This window comes from Myxine glutinosa, chromosome 13 (assembly GCF_964187855.1).
Source record: "Myxine glutinosa chromosome 13, kmMyxGlut1.1, whole genome shotgun sequence".
NCBI lineage: Eukaryota > Metazoa > Chordata > Myxini > Myxiniformes > Myxinidae > Myxine > Myxine glutinosa.
This window is the reverse complement of record NC_136273.1, coordinates 53,110,585-53,127,163: the sequence shown is the minus strand read 5'-3', so window position 1 is coordinate 53,127,163 and position 16,579 is coordinate 53,110,585. Positions and strand designations below refer to the sequence as shown.

At 42.1% G+C, this 16,579-nt stretch overlaps 1 protein-coding gene across 5 annotated transcripts in view; it reads right to left on the bottom strand.

Moving 5' to 3' along the window:
• Positions 1-346: 346 nt before the first annotated feature.
• The window catches only part of LOC137438918 (sterile alpha motif domain-containing protein 9-like), a 53,168-nt gene continuing 36,935 nt past the window's right edge, over positions 347-16,579 (bottom strand). For 2 of the 5 annotated variants that reach the window (XM_078767503.1, XM_078767508.1), the window contains 3 exons: positions 15,119-15,249; positions 12,024-12,201; positions 347-7,565 (listed from right to left, as the gene is read on the bottom strand). In XM_078767503.1, the coding sequence (XP_078623629.1) occupies positions 2,635-7,565; positions 12,024-12,201; positions 15,119-15,249 (5,240 nt within the window). In that variant the 3' untranslated portion in view covers positions 347-2,634. Of the gene's footprint in view, positions 7,566-12,023; positions 12,202-15,118; positions 15,271-16,579 lie in introns of all 5 variants that reach the window. The other 3 variants (XM_078767504.1, XM_078767507.1, XM_078767505.1) reach the window with 2 other exon arrangements.

Genomic DNA, 16,579 nt, shown 5'->3' with positions numbered 1-16,579 from the left:
AAAACAATTAAATTTTGGTTCAGGTCCGGATCCAGATCCGGCCTCTCAGTGGGATCCAAAACGTAAATTGTTCAATCTGGCGGAGGTATATACGCTCTACTGAGTGCCGTTTGATTAATGTGTCAAGCAAAGAGTATACTTTACCAGACTTTCAAACTTTCATCTTATTTTCAACATTTTTTTTTCTGTAGAAAAAACTCATCAAAACAGCTGTGAATGAAACGTCATAATGTCCGACATTACAGCTTTCTTGGGTGAATGTCCTCAGACACTCTGATGAGGCCAACACTTTGCTCGTTCCCATCCCAGACTCATCATTTTTCGAAAAAAAACGACTTGAGATGTCTTTACACTTCCACATCAATCTTTTAATGATCTGCCCCAGTCAAATATGGATGCTCTCACCGATATTAACATATTCTGCAACAAGTTGTAAATAAATTTCAACATCCTCAAGGTGTTTATTTTGTTCAGACATGATTACATGGATATTGTTGACCAATGCTGTAAAAACAAATACCCACAAAAATTATTAATCTGCATTCATTACTCAAAGTATTATAAAGTATTATAAACAAAGGTCTGAATCAAATTTGAACCAAAGCATAAAACATTGCATAGATATAGATAAAAATGGATCATGCATAAGCAGCCATGCCGATAGTAATATATTTCTGCTTTTTGAAAAAGAAATCAAGAAATTTTTATGAAGTGAATGAATTAAAGGATTGTAACGCAAAACGATGCAAATTATTGTTGCGGTTTTGAGAACCCACACTTGTAAATATAGCATCATTAAAGATTAAAGGTTGCACCCCATAGGTAGGCCACAAGCAACACGTATGTCACCTTAGGACGGTAGTTATTTCTGAGTATGTGTTTAGATAAGGCCCTGTCCAGTAGTTGCATCTGCGTTGTGTCAAACAAATAAGAGTAGGCCCCCATCCGTCCATTTTTACAACCTCCCTTCCATCGACGCCATTAAGCGCTGTGCAGTCTGTACCCCATCGCCCCTCCCAATTTGCCACACTCCTTGGCCAGCAGCGTTCCCAACCTCGCTGGGCTTCCGCTCAAACCAGCCCAAAGGCCACGATACTGAGATTTCTTTTGTAACCAATACCAAGTGTAAATCAACATTTGTCTGAGATGCTCATCTTATTCAAAACATCATGCATTTATGAGTAGGTATACAATATTTCTCTCCCAAAACGAAGAGATGAGTTTGAAAACAGTAAAATGGTATTTTCTGCATTTGCAACAAATTGAAAAATTGCTTCCACATTCTGTAACATGTATCAGATTACTTCATCAAATAAAAAAATTAAAAAACTCGTGCAGTTCGAGTAAATGTAATCAGTATGTGGGGTGTTGAATATAAAAACGAGTAAGATTGGAAAGATACACAAATAAAGAATCGAGTTGTATATTGTCAAATTTATTATATGGTACTTGTATATGTAGTTGTGTCTAAGACTATTGTGAGCATCACATTCATTGAACGTTATGAACAGGACGTCCAATACTTGTAGTTATATATAGTTATATATGAGGTTATACTAGTAGTTATATACGAGGTTAAATGCGGCCATGTGACCATTGGTGAGTCAGCCCACAGGACGCAAGCAGCAAAGCTACGCCTCCAAGAGAGGGGGAGGGCTCAATTAAGCCACACCCACAAGGCACGCCCACTCTGGGTTATGGGTGGTTTAAAAAAAAAGAAGATTATGGAGCAGTTAAAATACTAATGCAATATTTACTTGGGATACAGAACAGTGTTCCAATGCCAATTGTGTAAAAGTAAATACTTCATTAACAATCTGCACAGGAATAAATTAATAAAAGGAAATTAACTTTGTCTTATATTATCATTAACACACAGGCCTTAGCTGTACATGGGGTTATGACAACATCTAATAAGATAAATGCAAGATTTTTGAGAGGATATCTTCATCCATTGTAGGAGCTGGAGTGAAAGTGAGAGAGAGGGAGAGAGGGAGAGAGGGACAGAGGGACAGAGGGAGAGAGGGAGAGAGAGAGAGAGAGAGAGAGAGAGAGAGAGAGAGAGAGATAGATAGATAGATAGATATAGAGATATATATATATACACATATATGACAATTCACGAAAATTATCTTAGCATATAGAGCAGTAGTGGCAGTCTTAACCACATTCCGTGGCCTCTCTTTTTACCACCTCTTTCATTCTCGCTCTGGTCGATGGCCTTTCTGTGTTCAACTGCTTCCTCACTGCCCTACTTTGTGTTCATACCCTCTGTCACCTAACTCTTCAATGAGCTTCGATCTCCCGTGAGTGGAGAAAAGTTTTTTAAGCTACAATAAAAAACAGCATCAATATATCATCAGTCATAACATGACATTCCCCAACAAGACCAGAGCAAATTATCAAAGAAAAATTCCTCTTTTTGAAAGATTAAAATGGAAAAGATATACTGTTGGTCATGATTATTAAAGTACACAACTACCTCAACAATAAAGAAAAAAAAAGATGACAGAAAGATCTGCCTCACAAACGAAAATAATTATGTATGGAATTTGCAAAACAAAAAATTTCAGATGATTCAGAAGTAGAAATAATGAAACAGAAATGGGTTTTAGCTGCCATTGCCAGCAGAGATTAACCAATTGGCTGCACATCATAAGCAAGAAATCCATCCATAGAAAATCCCATGAAAAAGGAAACTCTCTCGATGCTCCGGCCTCTGCGAAGTTGCCCTTTGCTAACAGGGCGAATTAGGATCTGTAACCGATGGTCTTCACCTGCGGGGAATCCAAAATTCACACAGATGTGCTGCCCTTCCTCACTGGTTACACCATTAACTCGGAGGAGGAGATCCTGAACCTTGCTGTCCTTCAAGATTTCTCCACTTTGCCACAGCTGTTTCAGCGACTTTCCTGACTTTTTCAGCTCTGAAACTTCGTTAATTTTGCTCCGCGGTAAGATTCTGTTCAAGCCCTCTCCTTTTCCAAGAAAAAACATGGCCAGTGCTTGTCTGGTGTGCAATCTGGAGCCAAACTTGAGACGATAAAGACGGTGCATCATCTCGGTGCAGTCTTTGAGGAGAATGATGTCATCCTTCTTTATGGGATGATGTTTGTCTGGTGAAAAGAACATGGAACCAAGGAAAAATGGATCTGGATAACTCCAGTCTTTCTGTTTTGCATCACTCACCACGCTTTTCACCAACGGCACAAGTTGCTGATAAGGAGGCAGGTGTTTTGATTTTTTATTCAAGCATTGAAGAATGACACAAGCAAAAACGTAGTTTTGTTTTTCACGGATCGCAGAAGTAGTAGTTATGCCTATATTTTCATACTCTTTTACAATGGCCTCCACATCTGTTGCTTTCCCAGAAAGCAAGAGCTTGTAAAGACCAGAAAATCTGTCACCACTCATTTTCTCAATTTTGTTGTGGGAAGAGTATTTGGCAGCAATGCCTTTTGACTCAGACAGGTCAATGTCACTGATGAAAATGTCCAGGTACCGACGAAAGTACTTTCTTATTGTGTTATAGTTCTTGTTTTCTTCCAATTCATTTTCACTTTCCCTTGCCTTAGAAAATGTATGAATGCTTTCCAGCAACTCCAGGTTTTCCTTCAGGCCCATCTGTAAGCTCCGCAGATATGATTCATGTCTTTTCAGAACCTGCACAGTTTCTTTCGTTGCTTCCTCCTCATCAGGACCCATAGGGATTCTTGAGAGATCACATTCCCCTTTGAGATACTTCACCAATGTCATCTTCTTAATTGGATTGGTTTTGTCAAACACTTTATTGTAACTCAGCAATTCGATGAAATGCAAAGATGTCTGAACTTCACCGTTAAATCCAGAAGTGTTCAAATCATCATCCTCTTTCTTTGCCAGTTCTTGGGCTTTTTTGAAGAAATGTGATGCTTTTGTTGCCAACTCCAGTGCTCTTTTAAGTTGCTGCGCTGACAGTCCTTCACGTTCAATTTCTTTGAGGTTGCAGGTTTTCTGAAGCTGATGCTTGAAGATTTGTCCATTGGTGTCCATAATGTATGAATTTTGCGGACTCAATTCCATTGCTTTTTTGCCCCAAACCTGGGCTTCTTCAAAATCATTTTCTTCAATGTCACAGTATCTTGCAAGAGCTTGGGCAAGAAATGCATATTTTGGAAACCTGTGTGTAGCAGCAATGAACAGAATTTTGCTTCTGTTTTCATTAATTGGTCCTTGGTAGCTCTTCACCTCCTCAATCAATGGTGAGAACGAAGTGCCGTTGTCATCTCTTAGCTGTTTACGCTGTCTTGTTATCATCATGCGTCTCACGTCGCGCTCAATCAGGCTTCGTCCCATTCCTGATTCAAACAGGCAATCTTCCTCCAAGAGATCTTTCGCAATATCATCTTGCCAAATCGCAAAATCTTCTTCGAGGATCTTCAGGATTTGCAATGCAACCGAAGGATGATTTATCTTCATCGACTCGTACGTTCCGTTCACTTCATCCATCCGAAACCTTATGAGTAGCAACCTGGCCTGGGAAATGAGAGCCTCTTCCAGAGTTTCTTGTCCCCAAAATGATTGCTTCACTGTTGATACACCAAGGAGAGCTTCACACTTGGACACTGAAATGCAGGAATTTTTCACATAGTGGTTTAACAGAGCCAGGTAACTGATCAGTTTTGTGTCTTTGGTCTCTCTTTCAATTCCCTTCAACATGTTGCCAACAGCCTTCCGAATGTACTCTTCACTGAAACTTTCTTTCATAATCAAGAAAGATAGAAACGTTTCGATTTCTTTATGCTCCTTCTTGATTTCTTTCAGTTTTTCTTCAAAAATGTGTTTCTCATTTGCTGACAGCTGCTGCTCCAAATGCACACTCTCCAAAATGCTTTTCTTTTGGCTTTCAATTGGGTCCTGTGAGCGCATGCAGTTCAGTATGATCACCACAGGAGTCTCAAAATGGACTTTGCTCTCGTAAACGGATGATCGAATGTGATAGGCCAAATTATTGACATTCTCCAACTCTTCCAAGTCATCAATGAGCAGCACAACTGGAGTGTAAACATCTGGATCAGATTCCCCAAATGTAAGCAATTTGACCACATGCTTACTGATCTCTTGGTAATCATGTTCATTGTCTTTCACAGCAGCGCACCTGTACTTCTTTTTCAGATGCCAAAGAACATGCCATGCCAGCGTTGTTCCCCCACATCCTGGGTGATGGAAAAGATTTACCGTCTTCACTGCAACATCACATGTCATTGCTGATTCAATACACTCCACCAATGAATCAAACTGGTCTCTTTTAATGAATGCCTTTCCAGTTTTCTCTGCAAAGTAAAAATTCCAAGGACTGACCTTATCACCTCGATAAAAGGCCTCTTCACGTGTCCTTCTGAATTCCTCAAATTGTTCTTTCTGCAATTCTACTGCTGTGCCTTCACACTCATTTGAACACAAGATTTTTATACTTGATAAAAACTCTTCATCTGCCGCTTTCAATGTGCAATCGGTTCCAGAAGATGTGCGCAAGTAACGCTTGTCACTTCTTGTGGCTGACTTTATTTTCTGAATTGTACAGTTCACATGCTGCAAGCTTGACCTGCTTATTGACCTACATTGTAACTCTTCTTTGGTCAACCGAGGCTTTGCAATGTTTGTCCAACTTTGAAAAGTCTCAGCACTCCCCGTTATGACCAGCACATCTTCCAGGCCACCCAATTCCTGGAAGAAATGCATAAATATTTCCATAAAAGGATCAATTGGGTCCTGGACTTCAAACAAGACAAGAAACACCACAATAACTCTACCACTTGGTGTAATATCTTCATGGCAAAGAAACTGCACGAGGTTCCGGAGCTCCTTGCTGCGTTTCTTCAAGAACTCCTTTGGATCCATTGGCTTGTCTCTTGTGTCAGTCATGTCTGCCCGTCCATTGCAAAAGATCCAACTTGTTTGCTTGTACAGATGCAAGTCTGTAACCATAGTTTCTTTGTCTTTGTTGTTATTTTCGACATATTGACGAGGAAAGTGAAGGTTGACAGCTTTCTCAGGTCGAACAATGCTGCAAAGACCTGATGCATTTGATTCTGGATCAAAGTCCAACACAGCGAGCCAATTAATATCCTGAACAAATTCAAGATCTTTCAGCTGATCTTTGGTTGCTTTATTTACAACCAAAATGTGTGTTTTGTACCGTGAATTGTCCAAAGTGCCTTTTCCTCCTGTTAACAGGATTGCCAACTTTCTGCCTTCATCTTCCCTCTTTACTGGAACCTTTGGCATATCATCCTTGCTTTGCCTTTCTTTTGTCCATTTCTGAACATCATCTTTGAGCTTTCCAACACTATCAATGCGAATTCTTTCATTTTGATTTGCCATTATGTCTGTGGTAGAAGCTCCATCTCTGAGATAGATATGACCATTATCAGCTTCCCATTTTCCTCCTGCAAAGACCATTTGCTTTGTGTTGTATACTTTATTTCCACATGTTGTACCTTTTGGGACAATATCAACCTCAATTACATGTTTAGTGACGGTCACATAAGCTTGTGAGTTCACTTCAACAAATCTTGGGGGCCTCACACAATCTTTGGCATCATCTATGTCATTTTTATCAAAATACTTGGTGAAGTTCTTTTTCAAACAGTCTCCAAACTTGTCTCTGCTTCCATCATCCTGAACACCAACCACTTCCCCATGTACATATCGTGACGTTTGCTTTCCAGGCACCTTATCTCCCACCCCAAAATGAATTGTACCATTTGTGCGTCTGTTCATGCATCCTCCTGCAAACCTGAACACCTCATTGCAAAATTTCTTCATTTCTGATTCATCATCTGCACCAAGACATTCAAACAGCTTGTATTCGTGTGCTGGCTCCAAGTAATTAAATTTGCCAGACTCTGGGGGCAGGACACCACCCTGAATGTACCTTTTTCGAGAATACATTTCATCAAATGGGTGAGGAGAACAATAGAAATGATGAGAGCTTGGAATCTCAGAATTTAAGCTTTCTTTGGAAACTTGAAGAATGTTTTTGTCGACTTGATGCTTCGTTGAAGACCAAACCTTTGCTGTTCTTGAGGCCAACATTTCATTCTCATCCATCGAGAAATCTGAACTTGGCCCCACTAAAGAGGTACCACTTCCATTTTTGTCATCATCTGTGCTCTCATTCAATCCTTCTTGTTTGTTGTCGCTCTCATTCAATCGTGAATAACACTTCCTTGTTTTTGACTTCTCTGGCTTGTTAAACTTTTGACTGTTTCCACTCTTTTTTGCTTTTTCTCTCTCTTTAGCTTCCATTTGTTTCAGGAATATGTCCCGTTTTTTAATCAAAATCAAGCTTGAAACAAGAGGAAGTCCAAACGCTTTCAGATCATCTTTGTCCATAACCTCTAGTAATAAACCTTGGCATTCTTCATTGTATAACTTGTTGATGTCCGCTTGGGCAATTCGCACCTCAGTCATCAGCCAATGTTGCACATCATTCTTGTCCCAGTTCTCCATGTTTGCAGGCAGGAACCATTGGTCAGCAACAGCTGATGATTCCCCTTCTGCTCCAGATCCTGTTTTCTGGCCTGCCAAAGAAAACAGGCTGAGATGTAGAAAAAGACGCTTGGTTCATCATGCCAGTATCAGAGCCACATCACATTTTCAAAACAAAATTAACCACCAACTCGTATAGATTAGCTACCCAACAGACAAGGCTCAGATCTAATGTTATAAACACTAAGTGGTGTTTTCTGGGATTGTGCAGGCAACGCATGCTCTGTAGCAAAGTCTCTCCAAAGGGGATAGCTTAAAGGGTGGAGAAATGGCTTGCAGTGATCGTCGGGAGTCAGGGAATGGCTGCCTCCATGGCTACACATGCCGTTTGATGCCATCTCCTATGGTGAACAACTAACTATCTCCCAAACTGTAATGTACGACATCTTATTAGAATTACCAATTTCACCTACTCCTACCTCTTCATAACCTGCTTTTCAACATTCCCAACATCTCCTTTCACCCCATAAACAATATAGGTAGCAACGAGAATCTCTCGCGAGAACAATTATCCAAACTTCCTTCAGTCCCATTCACAACCTCGCGAGATATATCCCACGGAAAATTCATGTAATTTCCATTCTCAATTAAATGTGAGTAGCCTAATTTTTAAATACAGTGCCTTCCATAAGTATTCGAACAGTGAAGTCAAATTTGTTATTGCTATGCACTCAATAAATTTCGATTTGAGATCAAAAGATGAATACGAGGCAATAGCACAGAAGATCAGCTTATTTATCTTGGTATTTTCATGCCTACATGTTTACCATTGTAGAACAATAGCATTTTTTATGATCAGTCCCCTCATTTTAGGCAGGCATAAGTATTAGAACAGATTAACTTAAAGTAAAATAAAGTAGTATAATAGTTAGTATTTGGTTGCATATCGCTTGCATGCAATAACTGCATCGAGCCTGTGACCCAATACCATCACCAAACTATTGGTATCTTCCTTTAAGATGTTTTGCCAAGCGTTTACTGCAGTCTCATTTTCAGTTGTTGTTTGTTTTGGTGGTTTTCTGACTTCAGTCTCAATCAAATCAAATTTCAGTTGAATTGAAAAGATCTAGAACAAGTAGTTAAAGGACGAAAAGAATTCAGTTCCATCAAAGTGAAATACAATAAAATTGTACAAAAAAATATATTATGCATATACAAGACCACTGCAAATAATAATCATACAATAAAATCAAACGAGATAATATCGTAAACTAGAACGACACTCTTTGACGTCACGATGTCGACCGATATGCCTCTGCCCACATTATTACGTCATTATAATACTTGCACGACGTTTGCTTTAAATCCATTCAGTTGTTCTCAAGTTATCACATTTTTACCTGACATGACCTCTTGACCCCAAAATTGAATCAGTTCATGTTTACATCATTATACACACCTGCACCAAGTTTTAATTTGAATCCTTCCAGCTGTTCACAAGTTTAGTTGAGACCAAATTAGAGCTTTTTGGTGAAGCACATCATCTCTATGTTTACAGAAAACAAAATGAAACCTTCAAAGAGAAGAACACTTTCCCTACAGTCAAACATGGAGGAGGTTCAGTGATGTTTTGGGGCTGCTGTGCTGCCTCTGGCACGGGGTGCCTTGAATGTGTGCATGGCATCATTAAATCAGGAGATAACCAAGGCATTTTATTGCGCAATGTTCAACCCAATGTCAGAAAGCTGAGTCTCCATCCAAGGTCATGGGTCTTGCAGTGGGACAATGACTCCAAACACACCTCAAAAACCATCCAGGAATGGTTCAAGCCAAAACGCTGGACTGTTCTGAAGTGGCCAGCAATAAGTCCAGATCTGAATCCCATCCTCTTGGTAAGCCGTGACGTAACGCGCGCGTTTGGACCCGGAAACAGAATTATGACGCGGCACGTTACGTCACGGCTTACCAAGAGGATAACAACAAGACAGGAAGTCTAACAGTGGCGAAGCCGGGCTTGTAAAATATTATAAACCATAAACATATTATTAGCTTTTTAAATAGTCGCTAATGCCGTTTATAACATTAAACAAAGAAATTTGGAGGAATCCCGAAATCTGTGAGGTAAGTTTTACTTACAGAACTGAGCAAAGATCTACTGTGATGAATATACCCCACAAGGGTTGGGTAATAACATGATCCTTCTGCCGGGCCTATAAGTACTGTGTCATTGGAAGACCAGTAACGCCGATGCGTTCGATATTTGATAATCATTTTAACAATTGGTTTGTTTGTTTTTCACACTGAATGAAAAACCTAAAGGTAGAGCATATCGATTGTGCTATCCTCTTGGTAAGCCGTGATGTAACGCGCCGCGTCTTAGTTCTGTTTCCGGATCGAAACGCGCGCGTCACGTCACACTTATCAAGAGGATTGAACACCTGTGGGGAGATCTGAAAACAGCAGTTGGGAGAAGGCACCCCTCAAATCTGGGAGAACTGGAGCAGTTTGCACAAGAAGAGTGGGCCAAACTGCCAGTAGAGAGGTGTAGGAAGCTCATCATGGCTAGAGGAAGCCCTTGACTGCAGTTATTTTGTCCAAAGGCCATGCGTGCTGCCAAATATTAAGTCGAGGGTGTCAATAATTTTGTCAATGCCATTTCTTTTTATTTTCTGATTTAAAAGGATATATTAAGCTCTGAATCAAAACCAAAGTTCTGTAATATTAACAATGAAATAAGGAATTGTGGAGACCAAATACTTTCAACTTATTTTTCATAAAAATTGTGAGGGATTTGAAAAAAGTGCACGGGTGCCAATATTTTTGGCAACGACTGTACCAGCTGAATCATGAAAGGAACGGATGGGTTTTTTTTGGTTTTGGTACACCAAGTCGAGGCTCGTGTAAGAGCTAACACATAGAACGGACAATAAAAGTGGCGGGAGACAAGAGGGGGAGAGAGAGGGAAGCACAACAACAGTGGAGAACAGGGACATCGGAAGATCTGTGGAAGGGAGAGGGCTTGGGGTGGGGTACATGGGATAAACAAGATGGACACCACAAGGACTTTCAGGAAAGAAAACGGAATTTGAAGGAGGTGGATTTGGGGTATATTAACGGGGGTAGAAACACTCATGGTTTTGAATGGGGGAAGATAAGAGATGGTGATGAATAGCTGTTTTAAAGACCTGGAGGTAGGTGTGGGATTGAAGAGAGTGCGGGAGTTTGTTCCAGAGGAACGAAAAAAGCACCAGCGAAAATTGGGAAGAGGGGCAATGCCCCCACCTTCGTTTTTTTCAGTAGTTTATAATTAAGAAAAAAACATCCCGTATTTAAACGCGAGTAACAATAACGAACGTAACTGTATTTGGGATTTTATGTACACTGTAAGTACACTAACGAAGTAATGTAATGTAAGTACACATTAATTTTGGAAGTCAGACCTTGCTACCCATTATTAATATAAAGCCCTTGCCCCCCTCCCACCTCCCCCCACCCCCACCCCCACACAAATAAAAAAGTCAAACCGAGTATGGAAAAAAGAGGAATGAAAGAGTGAAGGTGAGCAGAAAGTCCTCTTTTTGGTAATTTCACCAGAAGAGGGTTACTGGCAGATCTTGTGCGTCCTGCAGGAATATTTGAGGGACAGATCACAGACAGAGCTGGGGGAGCTAGGCCGGAGAGGAGTCGGTGGAAGACAGAAAGACCACCAACCTGCCTGCTTTAAGAGAGAGAAAGACCCTCAATTTATTGTATGGTTATAATTGCTTGTATTCTCACAACTTCTTGACTTGCTAGCTGCAATTAAACCTGTGTGGTATAAAGAACGCTATCTTGACTTGTCCTGTTCGAGTTTGGGTAACTTATCCTGGGGGTAATTAGCCGAAGCGGTTTATTCCTCTCTGATATAAGACATGGTGCAGCACGTAATGTTGGTTTGTGGGCTAATTCACATCTGTTGCGTGGCTGCCGGCATGGTTCCCCATCTGCTTCAGTGATCTCACAGGTACGGTAAGCTGACACAGGGCATGAGCATCCGGTTAGAGGTGAGTGTTGTGGATGGCGGCTGTGATCTTTTTATAGATGCGGGGGCCTTTTAGAGTTATCTGTGATGACATCCATCACAATATAAACTTGAACGGCACTCGGTATAGCGCATACCTCTGCTAGACTGAACAGTTTATGTTTTGTATGCCACTGATAGGCCAGATTTGGAACCGGAACTGAACCAAACTCTAATCGGCTTGTCACCTACCATGGTCATCCACCAAGTTTTGTCAAAACCTATCCACAACTTATTGAGATATCATGCTATGTATTGTTTTTGTACCCATCTCTAAGAGTGAAGGATCACTTCAAATATTATCGTATCTGGATCCAGATCTTCCCAAAAATCTGATCAATTCGTCTTTGTCACATACCCACCCAACTTGTCCACCAAATTTCATCCCAATCCGTCCATAACTTTTTGAGATATCCTGCTCACAGACAAACAGACTGGGATGAAAACATAACCTCTGGCCACCTTCGATAATAACAGGAAATCTAAATACCTGTGCTCGTCGACGTGGTCAAGTGGCTGCTTGTGGTGTGCTTCAGATGGCGGGGGACAGGCTTGCTGAGCGTCGTCTTGTTAAGGATTTCTTGAGCTGCCATGTGCTTGGCTTTCTTAACGGTGTTTGTTGTTTTCTCGCAGCATTGCTCACCTAGCACCAGCTGCACTGTGAAGAGCTACATCAGGGAAGACGACAATAAAGAGTGTTATCAAGGGGGTAAAATAAATGGATGCCAGACCATAAAATGGACCGTTGATGCATTGAAATACAGAGTGGCCCAAAATGTATTACATGAGATACAACAAAACAACAACAGGCATTTTAAGGCCATTTTCCCTGCTAGAGCGGGGGTTAGCCTTGCGGTCCCCATGACAATCTTCTCCATATTGCCCTATTTTCTGCATCTCCCCTTGTTAACCCCCTTGCCTGCATTTCTTCTTCGACCATCTTCAGCCAAGTCTTTCTCGGTCTTCCCTGTCCTCTACTTCCTTCTACATTCATTTCCATCACTCTTCTCAACCAGTCACTTTCATCCTTCCTCAACACATGACCAAACCATCTCAACCTGTTTCTCTTCACAGCATCCATCACAGGCTCTATTCCCATCATCTTTCGCAATTCATCATTTGTCTTCCTCTCTCTCAACGATACTCCGCACTTCCACCGAACCATTCGCATTTCCACCCTTTCCAGCCTTCGTTGCTGCTCTACATTCATTACCCATGTCTCGCTCCCATAAATCATAACACTTCTCACACATGCAGCATACACCTTTCCCTTCAGCTTCAACGACACTCCCCTCTTCGTCAGCACGCCACTCAGTTCCCGAAACTTCTTCCATGCACATCTCACTCGAGCAACCGCTGCCGAGTCTGATCCACCTTCTCCATTCAGCATGTCTCCTAGGTAACAAAATGTTTTCACACCTTCCAGCTTCACGCCGTCTCCAAGATCCAACTCAACATTTCCTCCATCTGCAGCTCCCTCTGTGCACACCTTACACTTGAATGTAGCGGCCACACTGGTTAATGACCCTCTCAGACCACAACATTTTTGATGAACCCACTCAGTGCACATTGTACATTGAATGGAATTCACTCCGACATCCTTCCTGCACACAGCACACGGCCACTTCCCAGTTCTTTCCACCTCACCACATGCTTTACCACTTGCCATCACCTTCGTTTTTCAGGATATTCACCTTCAGACCTTTTGTCTCCATACATTCCTTCCACTTGTTCATCTTCTCCTTCAGTCCATCCATACTTTCTGCAATCAACACCAGATCATCTGCATACAACAACTCCCACGGTAAACCCTCCTTTACGTTCCGAGCCAGTACCTCCATCACAGCTACAAATAGTAGTGGACTTAGTACCGACCCCTGATGCACTCCCACCTTCATCTCAAACTCACCACTGTTCCCGTCCCTCGTCCTTACAGCTGTGCGTGCTCTTTTGTACATTGCGATCACCACTCTGATCAACCATTCCTCCATTCATAACTTCCTCAATGCCCATGTCACGACTTCATGTGGAACCCTATCGAATGCTTTCTCCAGATCAACAAACCCAAGAAACAACTTCTTCCTCTTCTCCATGTACTTTTCCTGCAACTGCCTCACAATAAAAAGCGCGTCTGTCGTTCCACTTCCTGGCATAAATCCAAACTGCATTTCGTCAATCTCCACTTTCTTCCTTATCCTCCTCTCCAACACCCTTTCCAATACCTTCATTCCATGCTCCAATAACTTTATCGCTCGATACGAGCCACAGTCCAGAGGGTCACCTTTCCCCTTGTATAGAGGGACGAGGGTACTCAGTTCCCAATTCACTGGAATGCGGCCTTCTTTCACCACCAGATTACAGATCTCTGTCATTCTCTTCACACCCCAATTTCCTGCTGCCTTCAACATATCTCCCACAACTCCCGTCGGCCCTCCCGCTTTTCTACTCTTCATTGCTTTTATCGCTTCCTCAACTTCCTTCTCGGTTATCTTCTCTGCCGGTCCTAAAACTGGGTTACTCTCTATGTTGCCATCCCATTCATTCTCTGTATTCAACAGTATTTCCATATATCTCTTCCATCTTCCTTTAATTCCATCTGGGTCCACAACGATTTGTCCCACTTCATCCTTCAAGCAACTCACCCCCATCACATCACACCTCTCTTTCGCTATCTGCTTTGCAATCCTGAATACCGCTCTCTGACCCTCTTCCAAATCCAAGCGTTCTCCGAACTTTTTCCTACATACCTCCTGTGCCTTTGCTACCTCTTTCTTTGCAGCATTCTTGGCTGCCTTATAACTTTCATGCTCTGCCTTTTCTGCCCCCGTACCCTTCGCCTTCTGCTACTCCTTGAACTTCTTGCTCTTCTCGTCAATCTTCTTTCCAACTTCATCATCCCACCACCATGTTTCCGAGTGCCTCGGTGGTCCTTTTGTCCATCCACATACCTCACCAACGGCTCCCAACAGACTATCTTTCATTGACATCCAGCCACTTTCAAGCTCAACCACATCATCCTCGACCATACTCAGCCTCTCTTTTAATGCCTCCCTCACTGTCACCTCTTTCAACCTCCACACCTTCATTCTCGGTTGGTACTTCACCCGCCGAGCTCTCCTCGCACCTTTCACCCTTATGTCACAGACAACCAAGTGGTGCTGTGAAACAGCCTCTTCCCCCGGGATCACCTTTGTGTCCCGGAGGTGCCCCCTATCTCGCCTATGCACCATCAGGTAGTCAACGGTTGTCGTCGACCCACCTGACGTGTATGTAACAAGCTTATTATCCTCTTTCTGGAACTGAGTATTACAAATCAACAAAATTATTACATGAGATACGAATTTATAATATCATGGAAATATTTGCACATGAGACAACATGAAGATAAACTTGGCCAGAAACTTAAAAGCAAAATGAAATAAATTATCACAATGATTGCTTCAAAAAAAAAATTGAAACAATACGCAACTGGAACAAAATAATCGATGACACATTTTCTCAGTAAACTGTTTTGAGGCACCATATATTTATTTATAAAGGACTTTCAATTCATATGGATCAAGTGGGCCAACTTTCATTGCTGACCTTGGCATGATGAGGACCCTCTTCCTTGATGACCTTGTACTGTGGCTTCAGATTGTTGAAATGAGCAAGATCGTTCAGCAGACTCATTGGTGTCTTCTCCTTGAGGTCAGCCTGGATCTCTGGCAAAGAACCTGCTGACAAGGCCCACGAGTCTTAAGGCGAGATGAAATTCATGCCGGACTACAATTTGTTTTAAACCCCAGTGCCATATAGAATACTAGAGTTTCTGAACTTAACAACAGGCACCATGTTAAGTGCGTGAATTACGATCTCCTGGCATGTACCGTTGAGACCTTAAGGACTTTTAGATTCCTTAGACGTTACAGACCTTGTATTTTAGACCTTCGACGTGAGACCCTTTGAACTCTCAGACCCCTTACACCCTTTGGATCTTTACAAACCTTTGACTGTCGACCTTTCAGATATTTAGACTTTTTAGTCCGACGTGGAGATCGGTTTCTGAGGTTTGGGACATGGAATGTAGGGACAATGACAGGGAGATCAGGAGAAGTGGTGGAAGTATTGGTCAGAAGAAGAGTGGACATACGGATATGGTGTGAGAAATTGAGAAGGTGAAAGGATTTTGGAGTTTGCTGATGGAGCTGATTTGTTGATTTGTAATACTCAGCTCCAGAAAGAGGATAATAAGCTTGTTACATACACGTCAGGTGGGTCGACGACAACCGTTAACTACCTGATGGTGCGTAGGCGAGATAGGGGGCACCTCCGGGACACAAAGGTGATCCCGGGGGAGGAGGGTGTTTCACAGCACCACTTGGTTGTCTGCGACATAAGGTTGAAAGGTGCGAGGAGAGCTCGGCGGGTGAAGTACCAACCGAGAATGAAGGTGTGGAGGTTGAAAGAGGTGACAGTGAGGGAGGCATTAAAAGAGAGGCTGAATATGGTAGAGGATCATGTGGTTGAGCTTGAAAGTGGTTGGATGTCAATGAAAGATAGTCTGTTGGGAGCCGTTGGTGAGGTATGTGGATGGACAAAAGGACCACCGAGGCACTCGGAAACATGGTGGTGGGGTGATGAAGTTGGAAAGAGGATTGATGAGAAGAGGAAGAAGTTCAAGGAGTGGCAGAAGGCGAAGGGTATGGGTGCAGAAAAGGCAGAGCATGAAAGTTATAAGGCAGCCAAGAAGGCTGCAAAGAAAGAGGTAGCAAAGGCACAGGAGGTATGTAGGAAAAAGTTCGGAGAACGCTTGGATTTGGAAGAGGATCAGAGAGCGGTATTCAGGATTGCAAAGCAGATAGCGAAAGAGAGGTGTGATGTGATGGGGGTGAGTTGCTTGAAGGATGAAGTGGGACAAATCGTTGTGGACCCAGATGGAATTAAAGGAAGATGGAAGAGATATATGGAAATATTGTTGAAAGCAGAGAATGAATGGGATGGCAACATAGAGAGTAACCCAGTTTTAGGACCGGCAGAGAAGATAACCGAGAAGGAAGTTGAGGA